Source organism: Herpailurus yagouaroundi, unplaced genomic scaffold, assembly GCF_014898765.1.
Source record: "Herpailurus yagouaroundi ecotype Mexico unplaced genomic scaffold, PumYag 216, whole genome shotgun sequence".
NCBI classification, from domain to species: domain Eukaryota; kingdom Metazoa; phylum Chordata; class Mammalia; order Carnivora; family Felidae; genus Herpailurus; species Herpailurus yagouaroundi.
Window position 1 is genome coordinate 10495154 of NW_024412447.1, and position 24994 is coordinate 10520147.

Here is a 24994-nt window from a genome sequence, read left to right on the forward strand (position 1 = left end):
TTAAGAAATCTTTGCATATCTCAGTCTTTATTTATGTCTCTTAAATACTGTATTGTTTTGCCTTTCACGGTTAGACCTGCTGTCCCTCTGGGATTGGTTTTCGTGTATGACGTGAAATAAACATACTAGTCTCCCTTTGCTGCCCTGACAAATGACCACAAACACAGTGGCCCTCAAACAGCACAGATGTATTATTTTGTATTTATGGAGGCCAGAAGTCTGAAATGGATCTCTCCCGGCTAAAATCAGGATGTCAGCAGGGCCGTGTTCCTTCTAGAGGCTCGGGGAAGAATCTGTTTCTTGGCCTTCTCCAGCTCCTAGAGGCTGCCCGCATTCTTTGCCCGGTGGCCCCTTCCTCCATCTTCAAAGCTACCAATGTCACCCTGAGTTGTGGGCACGCTGCCATCCCTGTGATTCTGTCCCTCCTGCCTCCCTTTTGCACTTGTAAGGACGCTTGTGATCACATTGGGCCCGCCTGGATAATCCAGAATAATCTTCCCATCTGGAGGTCGGCTGACTAGCATCCTTAAATTCCATCCACAACCTCAGTTTCCCTTTGCCATGTGTAAGCTAACATCATTAACACATTCCAGGGATGGGGACGTGAAAATCGTTGGGGGGGGGGGAGGGGGGCATTGTTCTATCAACCACGGGTGGGTCATGATTTGTTTTTCCCCATGTGGTTATGGGGACCCAGAACCACTTGTTGTAAAGATCATCCTTGGCTCAGGGGTATTTTTTAAGTTGCTTGTGCAGATTCTAACCCTAGGGAGGAGGCCCGGCTGGCTGGGTTAGGGAGGAGACCCTGGGTGTTGGGGTGTTTCCTGGCCTACGTGTGTTGCATGTAGTTGCAGCGAAAAGAGACTAGGTCAGGGCACTGGCCTGGGAGACAGGACACAGGAGTGCTTTCCTGCCTGTTCTGCCTAGATCACTAGGTGACCTCAGCAGGCCCCTTCCCTCCCTCAGCCTCTGACCGCTTCTGGTCTCAGGGACCCCTCTGCCCAGCACACGTTTTCGGTCACTTGGACACTTGAATCTCACCGTCCTGTTCACTTGCTCTATGACCATCAGCCTGGGCCTCAGTTTCCCATTCTGTGAAATGGGAATAAAGGTGGGTCATAGGGCAACTTGAGTCATGCTGTTCCCAAGCCCTTCTCCTTGGGCCTGGCCAGGACCTCATCCAGCGGAGCCAGGCTGGGTCAGTGGCAGGAGGGCCCCAGCTGTCCAGTCGCTGGGGCCATGAGTGGCCCATAGTCAGGAGCAGGTTCTCGGGGCCATGGTTGTCCCCTGGTTCTGAACGTGCCAACTGTGTGTGTGTGTGTGTGTGTGTGTGTGTGTGTGTGTACGTGTGTGTAAGTGTGTGTATGAGGCCAGGAAGTATATTGACATTGGTGTCCCTTCCCCTCCCCAGACCCGACACAGCCCTGGTCCCCTCTGCTCTGCCGAGGACAGCATCTGAACCACCTCCAAGCTTGAGGGACGATGGCCGCGCTCCAGTGTGTGCAGCTCAGGTGAGACTGACAGGCCGGTCACTCCCAGGGCTCCGTAGTCACGCCGGGCCGCGGGCAGGACAGGGAAGATGCCAGCTTACAAACTGGGATCTACAGCCCTGAGCTCAGAGGCCGAGAGGTGCGAGGATGGTGAGCACGGGAGCCCCGTCTTCTGGACGGACTTGGCCCTGCTCGTCTCGCAGCCTCAGGCGCCGGAGAAGCTGGGGTCATCTGGGGCCCCGGGGCTGTCCCCTGCTCCGCCCCGCGGGTGCCCCGCCCTCTGCGTCCATGCCGTCTTCCCAGCTTCGGCCTGCGCCTCCCGAAGCCCCGTTGGCTGGTGGAGCCTGGGTTCCGGCTCCAGCTCTGCTGTGAGGCTCGGGCGGGTCCCTTCCCCGGGCCGGTTCTGGATGGCTGCCAGGCTCCTCGTACTCCCAGGGTGACCCCGCACCCCAAGCAAGGCCCATCACCACCCTCTCCTGCATTGGTCAGCGGCCATATGCGTGCCGGGCTTGCACCGCCTGGACTGGCTCCAGCGTCCTCTGGGGTCTCACTGACTGGGTGGGAGCGGAGGGTGGGTGTGGAGGCACAGGCACAGGCCGACGGGTGCCACGTCCCCGGCCATCCCGGGCCCGCCCGAGGGGCGGCTGGCACGGGGCTCCAGACTTTGGCTTTCACCTCTAGCTGGCAGGACTCACAGGGAGGGGGCCTGTCTCAGCCCCACCCTGCTCTGGGCTCCCTCCCACGAGGGGATTCTAGCCTCACCGCCGGTCAAATGCAGGCAGAGTGAGCCCCCCTTCCAAGCAGGATGGGACAAGCAGTGAGTGCCAGCTGGGAGTAGGCCTGTGCGGACGGTGGTCACGCCCGTCTGCTAGGTTCAGGGGTTGGGGAGGCACTGGGTTTCCAGTGCAGGCGTGAGTGCTGGGGTGCCTGCTGGGGCGGGGTTTGGTGAGCCTTGGCCTGGTAGTTGGCCCCCCTGGGGGTCACTATCTGGTTCCTCAGGGGGCAGGTGTATACGGCGAGGGGAGGGACTCTTCTGTCTTGAAAAAAAATTTTTTTAATTAAAAAAAATGGCTATGAAATATTTTAGGCACTCAAAAAACAAAAAAAAAGAAAAACGGGGCACCTGGGTGGCTCAGTCGGCTGGGCGTCCAACTTCGGCTCAGGTCACGATCTCACGGTCTGTGGGTTTAAGCCCCATGTCGGGCTCTGTGCTGACAGCTCGGAGTCTGGAGCCTGCTTTGGATTCTGTGTCTCCCTCTCTCCCTGCCCCTCCCCACTCATGCTCTGTCTCTCCCTCTCTTTCAAAAATAAACATAAAAGAGAAAAGGACCTGACAGAATATGATGAATGCCCATGTACAGTCTGCAGGACTCAAGAAACAAATCTTATAAATAGAAATAAAGCCCCCAGTTACCCCCGCCCCAGCCCTGTCTCCACCCCACACGCTGGCTGCTGCACGGAGCCCCGTGATGTACGCCCGGCAGGTGCCTCCCGGGCCACGCCTCACCGCCCCTGTTTGGGCTCCGCGCCCACCGGCCCCTGCTCTCCGCTCACCAACTCTTGGTATCACCTGGCTTTTTGGCTTTTTGCCCATCTGATTGGGCGGGAAATGGGATCTCCTCGTGGCTCGGGTTTGCATTTCCCTGCTGACTGGGAGGCCCGGCGGCTGTCCGGTCAGTCGCGTCCTCTCCTCGAAGGCTTCCTCCTCTTACCTGTCGGCTGTTCTTACCTGTCTGTCTGGGGTGCTCTCACGTCATCCTCCATCACGTCACGTACTGGTGGGTGCTCCCAGCTTGTGATGTTCCCTGGCCTTGGCCGTCCCCAGCGACTCTCCCAAGGGCACCATCACTCTGCCCCTTGCTGCCCCTCCCCAGGGTCCCTCGGGGACCTCACGCCAGCCCCCGCCTCCTCCCAGGTCCCTCCCAGTGGGACCCTGGGTGCTCCCTCTGCACCCACACTGCTTGCCACCAAATGCTGCTCGGCACCTCTCCCCTCTCTGTCCCCTCCAGCCCCCGCCTCTGCGCGGTTCAGGCTGCATTGTCGTGTCCCTTATGGATCCCAGCAGCCCCCGGGACAGTGGCCTCCCCTCCCTCGCTCCCCCCAGTGTCCTCATCCCCTCCCGAGGACCTTCATCCATTGAGGCTGATGCCTGTGTGTGGCTGGGAGACCCCACTGTCCCTCCCAGTCTCTGGATTAACGCCCCCGCCACACGCACACGCACACACTTTGGCCAGTAAATCTTCAGCTGTTTGGCTGACCTGCAGGGCATGGCCTGCTCCTTGAGGTTCCCCTGCCTGGCCCCTGGTGTGCTGGGCTCCCTATTACAGAGCTTTCCCTTTCCGCCCCCAGGGTGTTGCTGCTGCGGCCTAAGCCTTAGGGCTTGCGGTGAGTGGTCAGGGGCCACACGAAGTTCATCTGTGGGTGCCACATTGCCCGGCACTCGGATCACAGGGTCAGGAGAGGAGGGGGGAGTGTGGGCACCCTGGCTGCTGACAGCTGAGGCAGGAGGAGGGGGAGGAGGGGGAGGAGGGGGAATCACCCAGGAGAGCCACCCCGTCATTGGGGGCGGCAGGCCTGGACCTGAAGGCTGGGCTTCGGCCAGCAGCCCGGTCTTCCCAGAGTGCCTCCCTGCGGCCGGAGGCCCCGGGTGTGAGTGGCGGCCGGGTCTCCGGAGCCGGGTTCCTGTTGCTGGCCTCTTGCACGCCCGCCCCGGGCATGGGCTTTCCACTGCCCTATTTGGCACCTTCCCCCGTTCCGTCGGGGCCGCACCCTGGGCCTCCGATTGGCGGAAAGTTCTTGGGCCTCGTCCCCGCTCAGACTGCGGCCCGCCCACCCCCTTGCAGCTGAAATGGAAACCCTGAGATGCAGCCCGGGTTTGTCTTCGGTAAATGGCGACTGAGGGCGGCACAAAGGGGGCCTGTTGGTCTGAATGCCACCCGCCCTCCTCCGTCCCTCCCGCGCCCGCCTTGTCTGGGCCCTGAGTCCCTGGGGGAGGCGACGTGTGCACCCCGGGCCTCCCGAGATCTCAGTAGAGAGCGGTTGTAGTGGCAGCTGCCCTTTCCCGGCGGCTCCCGTGTGCCAGGCACCGGGCGACACCTGTAGGGCGTGTTTGGACTCGCTTATCTGTGCCCCCCACGGGGCAGTGGTACCTTCACCCCGTCTTACGGGTGATGCAAGAGCCTCACGCCGGGCCAAGGACCCACAGCCACGCGTGGTGGGTTGGGGTTTGGACCCACATCGCCTTAAGCCTGTTCCCTCCTGTCTCCCAGGCCTGCCCCGCCCCCCACAGTGTGGCCAGAAGCCAGTTTATCGCCAGGTCCCAGCTTTTCCCAAGAAAGCCCTTCCTTCCTCTATCCCACGAGGAGGGCTGAGTCACAAAGGGGTGATTGGCCCCAGGCTCCTCCCCTTCTTTCTGTTCACCATGTGTTCTCTCCTCCCCTCTCCCCTTCACCCCCCCACCCCCCCACCCCCCCGGCTCTGGAGACCCTGGAGGGTGGGGGTGGCTGCCGGCCTGTCCTCCCTGGCCGTCCCCGCGTCACCACCCAGCACTGGTGGCGGGACCAAGCGAATGCAGCCGGCTCCTCTGGTTTCCTTTGTCGGCGAGGCAGCGAGGCCACGGGTCTCACAAATGCTATCCCGGGCCCAGGGAGGCAGAGGCGGGCCAGCCCCAGGTCTGGTTCCAGCACAGCCGCTGAGCAGCAGGTGACTTTGGGTGAGTCCCTGAACTCTTCTGAGCTTCCGGCGCTCCTCCTGTGAGACGGCTCCTGGCTCATCAGGGCTTGGGAGGACTAACGAGGCCACATTCCTACGAGGCCTGGCAGGCACATTTCTGCATCCTGGAGGCTGCTGGGATCGTCAGGGTCCGGGAGGGAGGAGGGCAACTGTGGGAGCCTCCGGAAGCCTCCCCTGGGAGGAGCGTGCTGGGGATTTGCGGCCTCGGGGGCCTTTGTCCTCTGGGCAATGGCAGGTGTGCATTCACACGAGGTTTCTGGATCATGGGCTCTGTGCCAGGCCCGGTGCTGGGACTGGGGGTCCTCAGGGAAGTTGTAGCCCCGCCTGGGGTTGCCCATGGGCTCCCAGGAGGCGAGATGAAGATAAACGAGAACAGTATGATCTCTCCTTGGCTCAGTGTGCAGTCCTGAGGTCTCTGTGAGCCAAAGGTTCTGGGAGACTTCCTGGAGGAGGCGGCATTGGGCTAGGTACAGGGGAAGGGAGGCAGATGGGAGAAAAGTCAGAGCGGGGTCTGGGAGGTAGGAAAGTGTCAAGTGGGTGGTGAGGGAATGCAGGGTCATCAGTGGCAGGTGCTGGGGACACTGTCTTAATGCCTGGGCCTTGCCTCAAAGGGCGTGCTGGCCAGCGGGCAAGTCAGACGAGCCACGTAAAAAGCCACAGCATCAGACTGTCACCTGGGCTGCTCACCACAAGCCACTCAGTCCTACGTGCTGAGGAGGTGAGGGGGGCCTCCTAGGTCTGTCATCCCCGTGGGCCAGTGTCATTCATTCTTTCAGCAGTGATCTATTGAACATCTGTATTCACCGGGCACCCTTGTCAGGACTAAGGGTACCATAGTAAACAAAACAGGCCCTAGTCCCTTTCCTTGATCAGTGGCAAAAAACAAAGGAGGCTGGAGATGGAGAGGACTCGGTAGGGGTTGTAATTTCAGAAGGGGACATTGGAGCAGATGCTCGAAGGACTTGAGCAACGAACATGGATATTTGAGGCAGAGGGAATCGCGTGTGCAAAGGTCCTGAGGCTGCAGTGTGCTTAGTGTGATCCAGGAGGGGCCAGAGGCCAGTGGGGCCAGCGTGAAGTGAGCGAGGGAGGACCGTAGTGCTGGAGGGAAGAGATGAGGAGGGCTTTAAAGACCCGCACACTAACGTCTATGGGGAGCCTTTGAGGATTTTGTTTTGTTATGATTTTTAAAAGTTAAGATTTAACTTCCCATAAAAACCATTTTAAATGTACGGTTTGATGACAGATTTGCTACTTAGTACAAATATAAGTTGTACGGCCATTATAATCCATTTTTAGAACCCTTCTACCTTCTGGAAAGTTCTCTCATGCCTGTGTGCAGTCCATCCCTGTTCCCACCGCCAGGCAGCCACAGATCTGCTTCTGTGTTTATGGTTTTGAAATTCCCTATAAATAAGAATCAACACGTACTGTTTTGTGTCTGATTTCTTCCAGTTAGTGTAACATTGATGAGGGTGGTCAATATTGTTTCGTATGTCATGGTCCTTATTATCGGTGAGTAGGGTTCTCTCGTATAGATTCACTGTTTTTCACTCACCAGTTGATGGATGTTTGGGTGTTTCCCTTTCTTGGCTATTATGAATGAAGTTGCTATGAACATTGTTCCTTTTACAAATTTTTGTATGAATATGTGTTTGTATTCTCTTGGGCGGTTGGGTCATGTGGTAGGTATACAGTTAACTTTCTTTTTTTAAAGTTTATTTAATTTTTAAGTAATCTCTGTACCCAGCGTGGGGCTTGAACTCACAATCCCCGGATCAAGAGTCTCATGCTTTACCGACTGAGCCAGACGGGCACTCTGGGTGTTGAAATCTTGTGTTCATTTTCCATGAGGTTGTTTGCCTTCGGATGAGTGAGTGGTGAGAGTTCTTTATGTGGTCTGAATATAAGTTTTTTGTTTCTGTTTTTTAAATATGAGATCAGGGCGTCTGGGTGTCAGTCAGTTGAGCATCTAACTTCGGCTCAGGTCATGATCTCAAGGTTTGTGAGTTTGATCCCCGCATCGGGCTTTCTGCTGTCAGCACAGACCCTGCTTCAGATCCTTTGTCCCCCTCTCTCTCTGCCCCTCCCCTGTTGGATTTCCTTCTCTCTCTCTCTCTCTCTCAAAATGGATAAATAAAGGTAAAAAAAAAAAAAAAAAAAAAAAGGAAACAAATATAAGTTTCTTATTAGATGTATAATTTGTAACATTTCTCTCTGGGAGAGTTTTAGGCAGAGAAGGGGCCCAGAAGGCATGCAGAGGGGCCTCCTTCCATCTCGTCCTAATCCCAGCAGGAGGGTCCTCGGTCACACACGTGGGGCCCTGCATCAGGATTTCCTGGGTCAGAGGCCCCCCTGCTAAACTGCTGGAACAGGCCAGTTCAGCACCCGCAGGGATATTCGCCGTCCCCAGAGAGCATGCTCATTCGCCCCTGCTGGCTCAGCGAGTCGCTAGGGCTCGGGCTCGGGCTCGGGCTCGGGCTCGGGGGTGTCGACACAGCCTAACCCAGCCGGAGAGGTATGTTTGCAGTTCCCCGGGGAGCGCGCTTCCTAGAGGGCCGGGTTCTGGGGAGCCAGGGAGTAGCCTCATGCTCTAGCTGGTTGCGTGACTCCTGGGCCCCAGAATTCTGGGGGTGTCAGAGTCGTCCATCGGGGGATTGGCATGTTTGGTTTGGCCGGCTCCAGGACCAGACTAAGGCCGGCAGCCGTGTCTCCTGTTGGCTCACCTGGGCGCGTAGGTGGGTGTCCCCACTGTGTGCCTTGTCGGGGAGCGTGCTTGTCTCTGCTGTTAGGGCTGTCGGCCCCGCGTGAGGAGCGGCTCCTTCCCACGACTGTCGTTTGTTCAGCCTGCTGACCTGAGAGCCGTTCTGAGGGCACCGTGCAGACCCCGCCCCGAGCACTGTGGGTTGGCTTCTGTATTCGTCAGAACTTTTTTTTGGTTGCAAGCGACCGTGTCCCTCAAGTAGGTTTAGGCGAAAAGAGAAAAAGATGTCCGCGCGTGAGGATTTGTCGACTGGTGTTAAGTGCAGAGCTCAAGTGACCAGCTTCAGGCTTAGCTGGATCCAGGCCCTCCAAATCCAGCAACTCGGCTCCGCTCTCTCCCTGTTGGCATCATTCCCTGGCAGCCTTCTCTGTGCAGTAGCTGGGATGGCCCTGTAGTCCCTGGCGTCCAACTCACACCCAGGCAGCCCCCAAGAAAGGAAAGAACCTTCCTAAAGGTAAAGGCAGCCAGAGTCCAGGCCCTGATGCTCTTTAGGTCGTATGATCCTTCCTTAACTAACCACAGGGGCTCTGGCCAGGCCTGGGTCATGTGTCCACTCCCTGCATGTGCGGCAGCGTCAGCCTCTAGAAGTCTTACGGATCGGGGCACCGGGGTGGCTCCGTCGGTTAAGCGTCCGGCTTCGGCTCAGGTCACGATCTCATGGTTTGTGAGTTCGAGCTCCACGTCGGGCTCTGTGCTGAGAGCTCAGAGCCTGGAGCCTGCTTCGGATTGTGTCTCCCTCCGTCTCTCTCTGCCTATCTCCGGCCCACGTTCTGTCTCTTTCTCTCAAAAATAAATAAACCTTAAAAAAAAAATTTAAAAAGTTTATAGAAGTGTTGCGGATCAAGAGCGGAGGAAAGGTTCTCTGAAAGGGAGGAACCTTCTGGGTCCACGGACAGGTAAGGAGGTGGCTAGACGAGCATCTCCTACCGCCCCAGAGTTCAGCAACCAGAGAACGCTGATTTCCTTCTTCCCAAGGTCCCCGGGGGGGATGCTTTTGCCCAGAATCCTCTACCCGTCTGGCGGTGCTCTGTATCCTGTCTCCTGAGTGGACAGCGTGCTCCCCAGACAGAGCCCCGCAGCTCTGGGACAGGACAGGGCCTGGCCCCTGGTGAGCCCTCCATGAACATCGGGTACAAGAGGGGGTGTGTGCGCAGGAAAGCGGAGGGGGCGGCCAGGGGACAGCGGGTCTGTCTTGCCCGCCTCTCCTCCAGTCCCCCCGCAGCCAGCCAGCCCCCTCTTGCCGGCATCTGGTGCCCTGAGTCGATTGCCTTGGAGACGAGGCTTTCTTGTGTCAGGACGCACCTTTGTCAAACGCTGCCGCGTCTGTGTTCCTATCCTGTCCTCTGCTTGCTTGGAAAGGCAGGGGCTGTGATGGTGGAGGGCGGGCAGAGGGCATGGTAAGTCCATCCGGGCAGGGGGCCGAGGCAGGCGTAGGCGTCTGTGTGCACGAGCCCCCACCCCTGGCGTGGAGTGGGCAGGTGCTGGGAAGGTGGGCACAGGGGCTCTGGGGTGACAGGGTGGAACCGTGATTGAATTAGGTGTCCCCCTGTCCAGCCCGCATCGGGAGAGATGTGAATCATTGGCTGGTCCTAGAGGGTCTAGGGGCCATCGAAGAGTGACACCCGCCCCCGCCCCGCCCCCGGCTGGCCTCGTGTGCCAGAATCCGTACCGGCCCGTGCTCTGTGAGCGCCACACTCAGCCGTCGGTGGCTGGGCCGACCTGTGTGGTACTGATGGAAGGCTGACAGGGGCTAATGCAGCTGTTGCGACAGACCGTCCCCTCCCGTCCCCCGACCCCGCCAAGCCAGCTTGCTCCTGACTCTCGCCTCCCGGGCCCAGGAGGTGGGCAGAGAGAGCACACCCGACCTCGGGGGCCCGCGGACCAGGACACATGTTGGGCAGGCCACACTGGGCCCACGCTTGCTGCTGCTGCTCAGGGCCTCAGTTTCCCCGTCTAGGAAAAAGGGGTGGGGTGGTCCCTGGCCCACTGGGTAGGGGGTGCAGGAATCCTGCTGTGTCACCATCGGCGTGCCCGGACAGGTGGTGACATTGTGACGCGATCCCTCTCGTCTGCCCGCAGGTGAATGAGGATGACGGAGAGGACGTGACCCCGCGGACCTTTATCCACACGCCGAGTGGCCCCACCATGCAGAAGCCCAGCGGCCTGAAGCCCCCCGGCCGCGGGGGGAAGCACTCGAGCCCCGTGGGCCGGACGTCCACTGGGTCGGCCGCGGTGCCGGCTGCCGCGGTGGCCACCGGCTCCAAGGAAGGTGCGCGGGGCCGGAGGTGGTGGGTGAGGGGCCGGGCGTGGGGAGTGCTTCTTCTGGAAGAGCCGCTGGGCGGGGGGCTAACGGTACGTGGAAGTTCTTCTTTCTGTCCCGCCGCGATCCTTCTCATGGTCAACTAGCACCAGGCGCCGATGGATGCTTTATGTGCATCGCTCCATCTCATGCTCCCCGACTGGGAGGCGGGACGACTGCTGGCTGCCCTCGGGGACAGGGGCCCCTGGGATCCTCCTAGGGAGCCGGCCCCATCTTCCGCCCGCCTTCTTGTCTGCCACCCAGAACCACGCCCTTCAGCCTTCCCGTATCTGACCCCTCGTCTTCCTGCTGGTGGGTGGGCGTGAGGGCCGGGGCCGGAGGCTGGAGGCTGGGGGCACCGGCCCCGACAGCAGATGGATAGAGGACAGCTGTCTGCTTGTGTGACGGTGCAAGTGAGGTGGTCCCGGGTGGAATGTTTAGGAAGTTTGATGCAGAGGTTAAATTGCCTGTAATCCCACCCCCTACCCGCCAGACTGGTCCTTCGGTTTATGTTCTCTATCTTTTCTTTCTTTTTTTTTTCTTTTTTTTTCAACGTTTATTTATTTTTGGGACAGAGAGAGACAGGGCATGAACGGGGGAGGGGCAGAGAGAGAGGGAGACACAGAATCGGAAACAGGCTCCAGGCTCCGAGCTGTCAGCACAGAGCCCGACGCGGGGCTCGAACTCACGGACCGTGAGATCGTGACCTGAGCTGAAGTCGGACGCTCAACCGACTGAGCCACCCAGGCGCCCCAATGTTCTCTATCTTTTCTGAATTGTCTGCCATCATGCTGCGTGTGTAATTTGAAAATCTGCTTTTTTTTTTTTCTTTTAACGTGATCAAGTGGATTTTTCCGTGCCGTTTTTAATGGCCGTAGAATATCCTGTCCATTCAACAAATACAAGTCAAAGGCCTGCTTTGTTGACACGGTCTTAGCCATCAGAGTTCTCATTCTGAGCAAAAATGGATGTGGGCCCAGCCCTCGGGGCTGCTCGTCTGGCGGGGGGGAGGCTGAGTGTCATGAGATGCTAGAACTGGGGACTGACCAGGTCTGGGAGTCAGCCCCGAGGAGGGGGACATGTGAGCTGAAGTCTGGAGGGTGATAGTTTACTAGTTGAAAAGGGGAGGGTATTTTAGGCAGAGGGGACAGCTCGTGCAAAGGTCCAGTGGCAGAACGACCCATGGCAAGAGACTGGCATGTGGCCAGTGACAAGTGTGCTGGTGGGAGAGCGTGGGCCAGGGTGGGGACAGCTTGGGGTTGTCCGAGTCATTTCACTTCTGTCATAATAACAACGGGAAGCCCTTGTTTTAAATCAAAAGGAATATGATAAAAAAAAGAAGTGGAAACGTTCTTAACCCATCCTTTGCAGTTGGGGATGATTCTTTCTTATTTTTCACTTTGATAAATGATGTCGTGATGAATGTCTTGGGGCACAAATCCTTGCTTTGATTACGCTGCAGCTGGCAGGGTAAGGCACTGTCCGTCCCATCTGATTGGAATAGAAGTTTAGGGGAGACAAAAAGTAATAGCCAGAGACCAGACTAGGCAATCTGGGCCCCGGGTGGGGTCAGGGAAGGTTTGAGCTGGCAGAACCAGGGCCCCGGCAGAGGCCGACAGCCAGGGTGGGAGGGTAAGCAAGTTGCGCGGTGTGGCCCATGCACAGGCCCCTACCAGCAGGGCTTGCCCGGAGCAGCCTGTTGGAGGCCCAGTCTTGCTTTCCAACGTGGCAAAGCCTTCTTTACTCATGGGAGGCATTCCTGAGCACTGCGAAGAGGCCGGAGAGAGGAAATGAAGGGGAAAGGATGTTCCAGGTAGACAGAGTGATGCAAAGGCCCTGAGGCAGGCACGGACTTGGTTTGAGGCGTGGTTAGAGAAGGAAGGGAGACAAGTCTGGGTGGAGAGGAGTCTGACGTGAGGTTGGGAAGGCAGGAGAGACAGATTGCGGAGAGCAGGAGTTTGGGGTTTGTTTTCAGAGTGACGGGTGCTGTTGGAGGAATGGCCGGGCGCTCACATCCCTCAGTCCGCTGTGCGGAGGACAGATTGTGGGGGTTCTGAGCCGGGTGGTGAGACCATCGAGGGAGGCATATGTGGCCGCCCGGGAGAGGATGCCTGCGCTCGCTACCAGGGCTGGGAGAGGTCAGGGGGCTGACCACCAAGAGTGGGCCATCAGGGAAGGCTTCCCAGAGGAGGTGGAATGAGCTCAGCCTTCAGAATGGGAGGAATTGAATCATGGAGTGGAGGAGGAGGAAGGCCGGCCGGCAGTGGAGGAAGAGAATGGGCAAAGGCACTATGTGGGCTGAGCTTGGGCCAGTAGAGGGGTGAGGAGGTGGGGGTTGTGTAGCCCCCTCTCTGGAGAAGGTCACCAGCCAGGCCTCACCCTCTTGTCTACTGGAGAGAGCCCCGTAGCACCTTCTGGGGTTATTTTCATCACTTCTCCCTCCCTGATCAACAGGGGCCTGAATTCTGGCTCTGATCCAGCCCTTAATGCCCCTTCTGACTGCCTTCGCTGTGTGACCCTGGAAGAGTTACTTAACCTCTCTGAGCCCCAGATGGGATAATAACCTCTCTCTGGTGGGATCCAGAGAGTTAACGAGCGTGAAGGGCCTGCAAGCTACAAAACTCATTAAAGACTCCTTTCTGTCCCTTTCCCCATCCACGGTCTCCTTACTGAAAAATTTCTAGTGTCAGGCACCCACCTCCCTTCCATTTAACCCAGTCACAGCCACCACCGTGGCAGATTTCCTTCCAGTCTTTTTTCCTATCGCACTTACTGTTTGAAGCGGTGAAATCACGGGCTGTGCCCAAACCTACATGTCACTTTTCCATACCTCTTGTCTCCCGCTGCACTGCCACAGGGTCTTTGCATCATCTCGAAGGGCTACGTAGGCTTTCGAGGGACGTGGGAAAGGGCCACACGGTGTGGCATACGGGCTGCTTCCTAGTCACACCGCAGGGTGGTCTGGGAGCCCCTGAGGGTGGGGGCTGGGTGGTCTGACTCTGCCTGCCCCCCCCCGCCCTGCAGGACTGTTCCAGGGAGAGGAGGAGCGGCTCAGTGAATGCCCGATTGATTGCAGAATGGTGCCCGCCCATGCCCGGCGCTAGTCTACAGCTGGGCTCGGCACTCCCCTCCCTCTGTCCCTGGCACCCGCTGCCTTTGCTGCCTTTGCAGCCTTTGCAGGTCAGAGCAAGATGTCCAGGCTCAGGGAGGGAGCAGGGAGCCCAGAGCAATTGGCCTGGTGAGCAGGGAAGGAAGATTTGTGAGGCCCACAGCTGCTTTCGCCCCTCCCCCAGTCTCTGGAGAGGGGGAGGGGCAGGTAGAAGAAGAGGACAGTGTCATCCTCACCAACCCCCCCCCCCCCACCGGCTCCTCAGGCTCCCTCACCTCCCCCATGGCACTAGCCATCTGCCCACCCCTGCAGGAGGCTGGGGCCCTGTGTGGGGGACACTGGGGCCTCAGAGGTGAGTCTGGTGGAGGCTGGAGCCTGGGGTGGGGGACTGAGGGGGTACTAGGCTCTGCTCTGGGAATCGGGCAATGGCTGCCTCCCAAAGCATGAGCTCAGCCTCCGGGCAGAGGGTCTGGCCAAGGGCCGGGCCTGGACTGATGCCCCTACCTCCCGCCCTGTGGAGATTGGGGAGGGGAGGGGAGCTGTGTCAGTCCCCAGAGCTGTGACACACAGGAAGCGGCAGGAACAAGGGGGCCATTGGAGGGGGACTGTCCTCCCAGGGGGAGGGGGGGAGGGGGCCCAGAGCTGGTCATAACGGCAGGTGTGCAGGAGGGCGGGGTCTGGGCCCCACCAGTGGGCAGAGACTGGAGAGGTCAGGGGCAGCGCGGCCAGACAGGATGGGGCACACCCCTGGCGGCTGCTTCAGGTCAGACTGTCAGGGAGGGTCTCGCTCCGGAGGTGACATTGGTACAAAGATCTGAGCCACAAGCAGGAACCAACCCAGCCGAGGTTAGGGGAAGAGCATCCAGGCAGAGGGAATAGTGTCTGCGAAGGTCCTGAGTCTTGAGATGCCTGGGGGCTGGAGAGCACCTCGAGTGGGCGAGGGGGGAGTATTGGGAATGGGTCAGGGGAGGGGCTGGGGCCCCAGGGCCCCAGCAGAGAGCTAGAAGCTGGTGCCAGGGCCGCCTGGGGCTTTGCAATGTATCCTGGGCCTGAGGGGGGAGAAGGGGGTCCAGGCCTCTTGGCTGCTGGGGAACAGCCCTCCCTTCAAGTCAGGAGCCGCCTGTGGGGATCGGGCAGGGTCCACCAGGGCCCTGTGATGGTGGGAGAGAAGGGACAGATAGGGGCCCTCAGCCCTCCCCTGGGGCCTGCTTCTGGGCGCCAGGTGGAGGCAGGCCAGGCCAGCAAGATTGGCCACGGTGACATGGGGAGGCTCAGGGCTGCTGGGCCAAGGGACCGATCCTAGGTCACTGCCGTGCTCCCTCTGTCCCTGCCCCTCCCCTGCAGGTCCCTGAGGGGCCTCTCCCACCCACTGTACTGTGGCCCGGCCCCCGAGGCATCTCATTTAGAAGGCTCGGCATTTGCCACCCTCTACTTCACAAGCAGGCGTCTGACCATGTTTCTGCTCATTAACAACCCAGTGGGATAACTCTCCCTCTCGTTTTAAAGACGGGAAAACTGAGGCTTCAGCTGTCATCGAAGTTGCCCAGAATAACAGGGCCAGGGAGTGGTGGCGCTGGGATGGAGACTCTGGGCTGGGGCTGCCGGTACCTGCCGCCCTGCCACAGGGAAGGCGTGGCCGGGACCCCCAGTTCAGTCCCAGCCCCGCACACTCGGCTCCTGTCTTGGGCAGCTGGCAAGTGGGAGGAGTGATCTGTTCTCCGTAGGCTGGTCACAGCTGTCCCCCAGTGCACCTGTGGCCTTTCCTCATGCTGGGGACCCAGGACATAGGAGGTCAAGGATAAGTGTGCATGGGAGCTCCCCTCAGGCAGGGAGCGGGCCACACGGGGCTTAGAGGGTTCACCTCCTATACTGTGACCCCCCCCGAAAGGGCCTGCACAGGGCTGGTCCCAGAGCGTTTTTGGCTTATGGAACTGGGGCCCGATGTCCTTCATCCCCTGTGGGCGCTGCAGACACGGGAGCCAGCCTGCTGTGCCCGAGATGGGGCCGGCAGAGCTTGGAGCTGGCCTATAGCCCTAGGCACTGGCCCTACCCTACTCCACTCCTGGACGATTATGTCTTTCACCTTGGTGCCCGGCTCCCTGGGAGAGCAGGTGGCATCCTGCCCGTGTTTTCAGTGACTTGTCCCAGATGCCGTGCAAACCTGGGCAGAACGGGGACAGACCTCCCGCCTTTGATCCTGTCCCAGGCAGCACTCATCTCCCTTCAAGGTCAGCTTCTCCAGCCCTCCTCCCCTAACCACATCCTCAACTTTTTAATGGCATCAGGATGGGGAAAGCCAAGCTGAGCTTTTCTGTGGCTGGGCTGCAGGGCAGGTGGGGGGTGGGGCAGCCTCCTAATGCTCCTGACGTCGCCCAGTATCGACCCGGGGTGGGGGGGACGCGCAGGGGCCCATCTTGCCCGCGCCTGTCTGCCGTGCCGTGGCCGGAGCAGGGCTTCTCCATGGGGAGCTGGCTCTGCTCTTTCCAGGGTAAGCCTCCCACATCTTTCTCCTCCTGGGTCCCCACCTGAGTCTGTGGGTGGGGGCTCTGTCCTCCTGGTTCGGGAGTAGGGGGAACCGAAGGGGACTTCTGAGTTCAATTTGGCTCAGGAAGGAACAGTGAACAACCCTCGGGACAGGGCACAACCTTGGAGTGGGCTGATAGAGGGTTCCTTCTTCGGGGAGGGATGGCTGAAGGCAGTGTAGCAGGTGGATGCCGGGCCTGTGTGGCCACAGAGGGTGGGCCAGGGGAGGGGGGTGGACTCAGTCCTCCCTGGAGGCCATATTAGCTGGTTCTGTCAGAAGGACTGACTGGGGAGTGGACTGGACTGGGAGGTTCGCGGTGGGAAAGCCGGCACCCTTGAAGAATGCGATGGGGACCCTGTCCCTTCCTTCGTAACCTCCGCCTTAAGCATCTGCTGGGGACAGGAGAGGGCTTAGAGCACAAGGCTGCTTTGGGGTTTGTGGTGCATTTATGTCCTGTTGCTTTGGGGCCCCCGGGGAGGGGAGGTCAGTGTTGTGGCCAGTCTGTGTTTCGGCCTGGTCCCAGGCTCCGAGGATGGAGAGGGGAGTCGGTGTGGGACTCAGATGTATACCCTAGCAGACTGGGAGGCAGCCTGTGCAAACCAAGGGAAAACGGAGTCCTATAGACTGGCTGTGCCAGTGAAGAATGTTGGAGCTGCTGTGATGGACAGGCAGGGTATCCTTAGGTGACACAGAGAGGAAAATGCCAGGGTGACCGTTCTGTCTGGGACAGCCCTAGTTTATGTCTGTGGTCATGGCACGACGCTGTAGTAATAACACCTCCTTTCTCTTCAGGGTGTCTGGTTTTGGATGACGAATCATATCGTCACCTTCTTCAGGCAGTCATGGTGCTCATTAGCACGTTAAAGGCTCTGACAAGTCCTGCAGCAAAGTAACCTCAACTTTATTTAAGCTACAATTTCTCAATCTTCTTTGAATTTGGAGGTTCAGTGTTTATGTTCATAATATCTGTTATCCCTTTGTGGAACTATGGTCTGTAGAACATTTAGGGAATGCTTGCTTCCTTGGGGGACTGGGTCTTACATAGGCATGCTTTTTTCCCTCTGGCCTTCGGGGACAGAGGGCAGACTTCATTACACCCTTCAGTTCATGACATGCCGTGTCTGTGAGGCCCTGCAAGGCCCCTCTTGTGTTTTTGTAAAGTTGGTATCTTTTTATCGCGTTTTCTCTTCCCACCACCCACATCTAGGCATCCATGTCTATGTTAGGACACTCTTTCTTTTTTTAAACAAATTTGTTTTTAATGTTTATTTGTTTTTGAGAGAGCCAGAGAGAGAGAGCATGAGTGGGGAAGAAGCAGAGAGAGAGGGAGACATAGAACCTGAAGCAGGCTCTGAACCCACAGACCGCGAGGTCATGACCTGAGCCGAAGTCAGACGTGTCATCGACTGAGCCACCTTGAGCCCTCCTTTCTGCCCAAGTATCATATCAGAAACATCTTTCTGTATAACCTGGGAGAAGTATTTTTAAAGTTGCTCAAGAATCTGAAAGACTTGGGGCGTGCTGACAGCTTGGAGCCTGGAGCCTGCTTCAGATTCTGTGTCTCCCTCTCTCTCTGCCCCTCCCCCACGTATGCTCTGTCTCTCTCTCTCTCTCTCTCTCCCTCCCTCTCTCTCTCTCTCAAAAATAAACAGGGGCGCCTGGGTGGCTCAGTCGGTTAAGCGTCCGACTTCAGCTCAGGTCACGATCTCGCGGTCCGTGAGTTCGAGCCCCGCGTCGGGCTCTGGGCTGATGGCTCAGAGCCTGGAGCCTGCTTCCGATTCTGTGTCTCCCTCTCTCTCTGCCCTTCCCCCATTCATGCTCTGTCTCTCTGTGTCTCAAAAATAAATAAACGTTAAAAAAAATTAAAAAAAAAATAAACAAACATTACAAAATTTTTTTTAAAAAAAGAATCTGAAAGACTTGACCATAATTTGTATAACTGCTTCCGTATTTGGGGGCACTTAGATTCAGGGTCTTGTTGCTGTTGTTGTTTAAGATTTTTTTTTTTTTTTATGTTTAAGTCATCTCTACACCCAGCATGGGGCTTGAACTCACAACCTTGAGGTCAAAGAGTCGCATGCTCCACCAGCTGAGCCAGCCAGGTGCCCCCAGGGATTTCTGTTGTTGTCTCTCTTGTGAATGACAAGTCAGTATGTCCGTTTCTTCGTTTAAATTATTTCTTTGGGAAATGGACCAAAGATGACACTCCCTACTTAATTTTTTCTCATTGAAAATATTATATTTCACTTTTAAAACATTTTATTAACCAAATTAACACAGGCTCATTATACCTGTCCAAGGTTAAACTAGAAAGTATTCCCTGTCTAGAGTTGAAATGACCAGGGTCGGGGGTGATGACGCGAGTGGGTTTGTGTTTAGCGGGGGTCCCGGATGGCTTTGGAGAGGGGTGAAGCAGGGCAGGGGGTGCTGGAGGCTGAGAGAGACCCTTCTGGAGGTTTCTGCAGCAAGCTGTGTGGAATCTCGCAGGCCTGATCTCAGGAGGGCCCTCTGAGACCCTAGAGGGAGGTGTGGATTTCAGAGTTATTTCTTCTGTGGAATTGCGAGATCTGATGAATAATTGGATTGAGGGTAACAGTAGGGGAAAGAGCAAGGAAGATTTGTGGTCTAAGTGGGTGTTGGGGATGCACGCCAGAGATGAGGGGTACAGAGGAGGCACTCTTGGAGAGGGGATCACTGTGGTTCAGAACGTCAAGTGTGAGAGATCCCAGGGGACGTCGAGGGGATGCTGCTGGAAGGGGCAGGTCTGGAAGGGGCAGCTGCTGGAAGGGGCAGGTCTGGCAGCAGGGAAGGGATCTGGACTGGAGAGAGAAATTGGGGCCCAACTTCTCCTATATCTTCCTGTGTCATTTGGATCTTTTACGAGGAGAATGTATTCACATCTTTCAGGAAGGCAGGGGTGTGGCAGCGTGTAAGTAGCTAAAGGTACAGGCCTGGGTTAGATCGTAGGGGGCAGGGCACCGTGTAGATCAGGGCTCCCCAGGTCCTGACCTCTTGCAGCTCGCCCCTCCCCTCGTACTCCCTGCACTGGAGACGGGTCAGAGACTTGGTGCTTGTGTGCCTTCTGTCCTGCCTGTCATTCAGGGCGTCTGTAGAGAATTTTGGTGGGTTTTGAGGCTGGCCACCTGTCCAGGGTGTGGGCTGGCACCGGCCCACACTGGCTCACAAGAACCCGTGGTGAAATTGTCAGGAATTTTACGAGCCAGATGTTAAAGGCAGCCTTTCCCTAAAAAATTAGATTGTGTGACCTTACAATTTAATAAATTCTATTAAAAACATGGGTCATAAATACTCAAAACTCATGACTTCTGCTAGTGCTTTTAGTAGTGTTTATACCACCATTTTATTACTGGTGAAATATTACTGTTTTACTACAGGTAGGATTTTATAGTATCTGCGTTTTTTGGTAGAAACACCATATGATCTCTTTCCACATCCGTGTTCAGTGACATCATGCTGGTAGCTTGAAATTGACCATGGTGGGAGAATTTACGTTATGGAAATCGGCAAACTCTACAAATCAGGATTATTGTTCTCCTGGAGAGCTAACTATTTTTGTTCAAAAAAAAAAATTTTTTTTTAATGTTTATTTATTTTTGAGAGAGAAAGACAGTGATAGAGAATGAGCAGGAGAGGGGCAGAGGCACAGGGAGACCCAGAATCCAAAGCAGGCTCCAGGCTCTGAGCCGACAGCACAGAGGAAGCTGTCATTTTGCGGGCTGGGGGGTGTTCGTGGCGCACATGGGGAGCCAGCGACCGGAGGAGAGGCGAGCGATGGTGGGGAGGCGGGTCCCTGGGGAGACCGAAGGGGGACGGGAGTTTGCCTCTAGAGGGAGACGAGCGTTCCAGGCTAGAACAGTGAACCTTCCCTCCCCAGCCCCGGGCCCCCACGGATCGAGCTCCTTCTAGTCAGGGAGGTGGCCAGCTGAGTTGTGGCTGTGGTTCTCTTGTTATCTGGACCCCACCCCGGTGTGAGCCCCCATTTGGCCGTGCCTGTAGTCCCTAGCATCTGACCCTGGGTGCTCAGAGAACTGGGTCCCTGGGAGCTGGGGTTTGGAAGGCCTGTCCCCTTTTCCTGAGGCAGGGAGGGACCCAAGTCCCCGCTGGGGGAGGGGGGGAGGGGCAGGTGCGTCCTCGCCTGGGCGCCCCACCTCCACTGTAGCAGGCCGCCAGCTGCCGCCACCCCACCCCGCGCCCCTTAGCCCTTTTCTCAAAGTCCTGCTTTGAACTTGAAACCGGCAGTAGATTCCCTCGTGCCTGGAGTCTGGGGAAAGGACCAAGTGCTCGAATGCGGTTTAAGTCTGTTGCCGCGCTTTCGTGGGGGCTTGCCGGGCCAGGCTGCTCTGTGCAGAGGCTCCGAGGGCGGGGGGCGGGGCAGGCCCTGCCGTCAGGGAGCTTCTGGAACCTGCCTCAGAGCCCGGTGGGTGTGACAGTGGGTGTGATGGGAGAGCCGGCCAGGTCTGATGCACAGAATGTCAGGTCCTGGCCGCTCTGCCCTCGCCCTTTGCCGTCCTGTGGGGAAACAGGTGCAGGTCCAGGAAGGGGCTTGGCCAGGCCTGGCTCCCTGGATGGAAGGGGACTCTATCCCTGTTTTCCATGCCTCCCCAAGCCCTGGTCTCTGGAAGCTTCCTGGTGTGAGGGGGGAATTTGATGAGGGCTTGTCCCGTGAGGCTGGGGCCGCCGAGGGCACCGAAGAGGAAAAATGAAGCAAAACCCCCGCGCGCCGTCGCCAGGGGCTTGGGACCTGGATTTTAGCAGCTGTTAGAACAACTGGTCTCTGGGCCTATGACCTTAGAAGGGGCGGGTGGGGAAGAAAGATTACCTGAGGGTCTGCCTGACTCGGGACAGCTGGGGAGGACAGCTGTGTGGGCAGCTTCTGACCGAGAAGAGCCACACTGGGTCCCCCTCGACCCGGGACCCTCCTCTGTGCTCTGAGCAAAGAGGCCGTGTAGGCACAGGTGCTCACCTGCGTCACAGCTGCCCAGGCCAGTTAGCAGACATCATGGAGCCGCTGGGCACAGGCACGTGTTCTAGAAACAGATACCGGAAGGGCAGGTGCCACACATGCGAGCCTTGTGGGAGAGCTGTTGAGGGGGAGGGCTCTGAGCCAGACCAGCTGGGCCTGACTCCTGCCTGGGTCACTTTGGACAAGAGCATCTGCATGATAAGAATGTAACGTAGAGGGGGCACCTGGATGGCTCAGTCATTAAAAAAAAAATTTTTTTTTTACATTTATTTATTTTTGAGAAACAGAGTGAGACAAAGCGTGAGCAGGGGAGGGGCAGAGAGAGAAGGAGACACAGAATCCGAAGCAGGCTCCAGGCTCCGAGCTGTCAGCCCAGAGCCCGATGTGGGGCTCAAACCCACAAACCGTGAGATCATGACCTGAGCCGAAGGCGGACGCTCAACCGACTGAGCCACCCAGGCGCCCCTTCAGTCGTTTAAACGTCCAACTCTTGGTTTCAGCTCAGGTCACGATCTCGTGGTTCCATGACTTTGAGTCCCACATCGGGTCCTGTGCTGGTAGCGCAGAGCCTGCTTGGGATTCCCTCTTTCCTTTCTCTCTGCCCCTCCCCGGCTCATGCTGTCTCTGTCTCAAAATAAATAAATAAACTTTAAAAAAAATCAAAAAGAATGTAACGTGGAGAAAGTATCCAGCCCGTTGATCCAGACCGGTAGCTGCCCGACTCTTCTCGTTGATGGAGCACAGCACCTTGGGCATGGCTGTGACGGGGGCCGGGGCTGGGCCAGACTCCAATACGTGGCTTCCTCCGGCTGCTTTTCGGAGTGGCTTTTCCTAAGGAAGGTGCCCGCCTGATCTGATGAGTGGGAGAACCGCTGTGGGGTTCCCAAGGTCACCAGAACCCGCCTGGGAGCCCTTCCTCTGCCTCCTGGGACCCTTTGTGGTTCTTAAATGTTTAAAAATACTTTTTAAAGTTCATTTATTTATTTTGAGAGAGAGCACGTGAGCAGGGGAGGGGCAGAGAGAGAAGGAGAGACAGAATCCCAAGCAGGCTCCACACGGTCAGCACAGAGCCCGACGCGGGGCTCGAACCCACGAACCATGAGATCGTGACCTGAGCTGAAACCGAGAGTCAGACACTCAATGGACAGGGTCACCCAAGTGTCCCTTAATTTTTTTTTTTTTTTTTTTAATTCTTTAGTCTTCGTATAAATCACTGTTATCAAAATAACATCACAGTCAGCCCTCACTGTGCCCTTGCTTGGGCCAGGCACCGAGAACAGCCCCAGAAACCAAGGTGCAGGTGAGGAGGAGACCCAGGTGGGGCTAGGCCTCTGCCTCATGGCATCTCAGTGGTGGAAGAGAGCCTGGGGGGGGGGGGGGCCCCTCCAGGGTCCCGCCTAGGGGTCTTCTCTTAACAGGAAGCAAAGGGGACGTCTCTACATGGGACGGAGTAAAAGACAGGATTGTTCCCTGCTTATAAGGAACTGTAGGGTTTGGCCAGATTCTGGAAAACGGGTTCATTCAAGGGAGTCCAAGATTTGGGGTGATTGTAGTTTGAGGCTTGACTTGGCAGGTGCTTAGTGCTCTATTTTTGGTTTAATATACGTGTGTACCCTACACCAAGAGCCAGAGGCCTCTAGCCAGACAACCTAGGTAAAAGTGCCTGATCTCTCTGAGCCTCAGTTTTCCTCATCTGTAAAGGGGGGATAACAAAATGACTTCACAGGATTAACCGTGAAGGTCAGACGGGCTACTGTATGTCAGGCCCTTAGCACAGAGCATCAGTTAGTGGGTTGATCACCGTGGTTGTTAGTCAAGTTCAGCAACGGAGCCCGTTGATCTCCCAAGAGCCCAGTCCACAGTTGAGAGGTCCCCTTTGTCAGGACCCCCCCCCCCATCCCGGCTGTCCAGGCCTCGGGTGCCACGTGCTTCCCCATTCCCGCCACCAGTGCCCCAGAGAGAGAACCACATGCTTGGTCTTGACTTCGGGGTGGGCCTTGGAGTTACGTGGCTTCCCCAGCGCCTAGAAGCTCTGGCTTCCAGTCCTGAGCTTCTTGCCAGGCCTGGGCCCAGGGTCTCTTGGCCGTGGCTGAAAGGAAGATGCTGGTGGGAGCTGCTTCCCTGTAGCCCCTCACTGGCTGCCCCGGAAAGGACTAGAAACATACGCATCACTGTTTCACAAATGCATCAGCCTCTGGAGCAGAGAAAGGTGGGTCCTTCTCTGCCTGATGCTGAGTCTGGCAGGAAGTGGGGGGCAGCCTGCAGACCTCGTGGTGCAAATGGGGAAGTTTCCTGAGCCCCGTAGCACAGGAGGCCCTGCGTGGGGCCCAGATACACGTGAGGCATGTGGGTTCAAGTCCTGCTTTGTCTTTTTGTGAGTGACCTTGAGCAAGTTGCTTCTCTTGCCTTCCACGTCCTTGTCTATAGCATGTCAGGGCCCGGGCCCAGGGGGCAGGCCCCTTCCCTGGGTTTGAGTCCCATTTCTGCTGTGTGACTCTGGGCAAGGCCCTGGCCTCTCTGAGCCTCAGGGTCATTCTTCTTCTAAAGAGGGGCTGGGTCAGGGCAGAGAGAGCCCAGAGGTCAGCCCCAGGATGTTGGAAGGGAAGGACTTGTCTCCCATATACCTCCCCCTCCCCCCTTTTCCTGGTCTATGCAGTCCTGATGCTTTGGGCTGCAGCTCAGGGAGGGGAGACTCAGCAGCAGAGCAAGAGGCTTTTCTGGCTCCTTCCTTGCCCCAAGGTGTCTGTGTCTGTCCCCAGCTGTCAAGGAATGGGTTGGAGCCGTTTGTATTGGGCCCCGAGCTGGCTGCGGTGCAGGGTGGGGGACACAGAGACCACTTCCCCTTGGTGGCGGGCCATGAGTGGTCTCAGGTTAACAGCCAGGAGCCTGAGCCCGCTGGGAGGGGGAGGTGGCAGTTTGTAACCCTCGAGAATGGGTTCATTCCTGGCCCTCGATCCTGAGTGACCCTGAGCTGTGAAAGGTGAGGCTCTGAGGAGGTGCTTTCCTGAGTTTGCCCTTTTTTTTTTTTTTTTTTAAAGTTTCCTTATTTATTTTTGAGAGAGACTTAGCGAGCGCAAGCGGGGGAGGGGCAGAGAGAAGGAGAGAGGGAGGAATCCCAAGCAGGCCCCGCTTGGTCAGCGCACAAGCCCAACTCGGGGCTCGAACTCACAGAGCCGTGAGAGCAAGACCTGAGCTGCAGTCGAGTCGGACGCTTAACCGACTAGGCCACCCAGGTGCCCCCTGAGCTTTTTTTTAATCCTTGAACCTTCCGGAGGGATTGGGAGATAGGGAGAGACCTCGGGGACGCCCAAGGCCGCGCCGCCCCCCCTGCCGTGCGTGCCTCGGTTTCCCCATCTGTCAGCCGGCGCGGGGGGGGGGGGGCGCCTCCCGTCTCCCCCCGCGCACCCTGGAGCCCTGACTGCTGCCTCTCTCCCGCCCCGCAGGCTCCCCCCTGCACAAGCAGGCCTCGGGCCCGGCCGCCGCCGCCCCCGCCGCCGCCGCCGAGAAGCCGGGCCCCAAGGCGGCCGAGGTGGGCGATGACTTCCTGGGGGACTTCGCGGTGGGCGAGCGGGTGTGGGTGAACGGCGTGAAGCCGGGCGTGGTGCAGTACCTGGGCGAGACGCAGTTCGCGCCGGGCCAGTGGGCCGGCGTGGTGCTGGACGAGCCGGTGGGCAAGAACGACGGCGCGGTGGGCGGCGTGCGCTACTTTGAGTGCCCGGCCCTGCAGGGCATCTTCACGCGGCCCTCCAAGCTGACCCGGCAGCCCACGGCCGAGGGCTCGGGCAGCGACGCCCACTCGGTGGAGTCGCTGACCGCCCAGAACCTGTCGCTGCACTCAGGCGCGGCCACGCCGCCGCTCAGCAGCCGGGTCATCCCGCTGCGGGAGAGCGTCCTCAGCAGCTCGGTCAAGACGGGCAACGAGTCGGGCTCCAACCTCTCGGACAGCGGCTCCGTGAAGCGGGGCGACAAGGACCTGCGCCTGGGAGACCGCGTGCTGGTGAGTGCCGCCTCCACCGCCCCACCTTCAGGGGCAAGCTGGACCCCGGGGGCTGGGCGGGGAGGGGACTCGGTGGGGGGGGGGGGGGGGAAGGC

At 57.9% G+C, this 24994-nt stretch overlaps 1 protein-coding gene across 2 annotated transcripts in view; it reads left to right on the plus strand.

The window, feature by feature from the left end:
- Positions 1-1411: 1411 nt before the first annotated feature.
- CLIP2 (CAP-Gly domain containing linker protein 2) overlaps positions 1412-24994 on the plus strand; it is a 62025-nt gene continuing 38442 nt past the window's right edge. For both annotated transcript variants that reach the window (XM_040456178.1, XM_040456179.1), the window contains exons 1-3: positions 1412-1511; positions 10066-10255; positions 24346-24899. In XM_040456178.1, the coding sequence (XP_040312112.1) occupies positions 10132-10255; positions 24346-24899 (678 nt within the window). In that variant the 5' untranslated portion in view covers positions 1412-1511; positions 10066-10131. The remainder of the gene's footprint in view (positions 1512-10065; positions 10256-24345; positions 24900-24994) is intronic.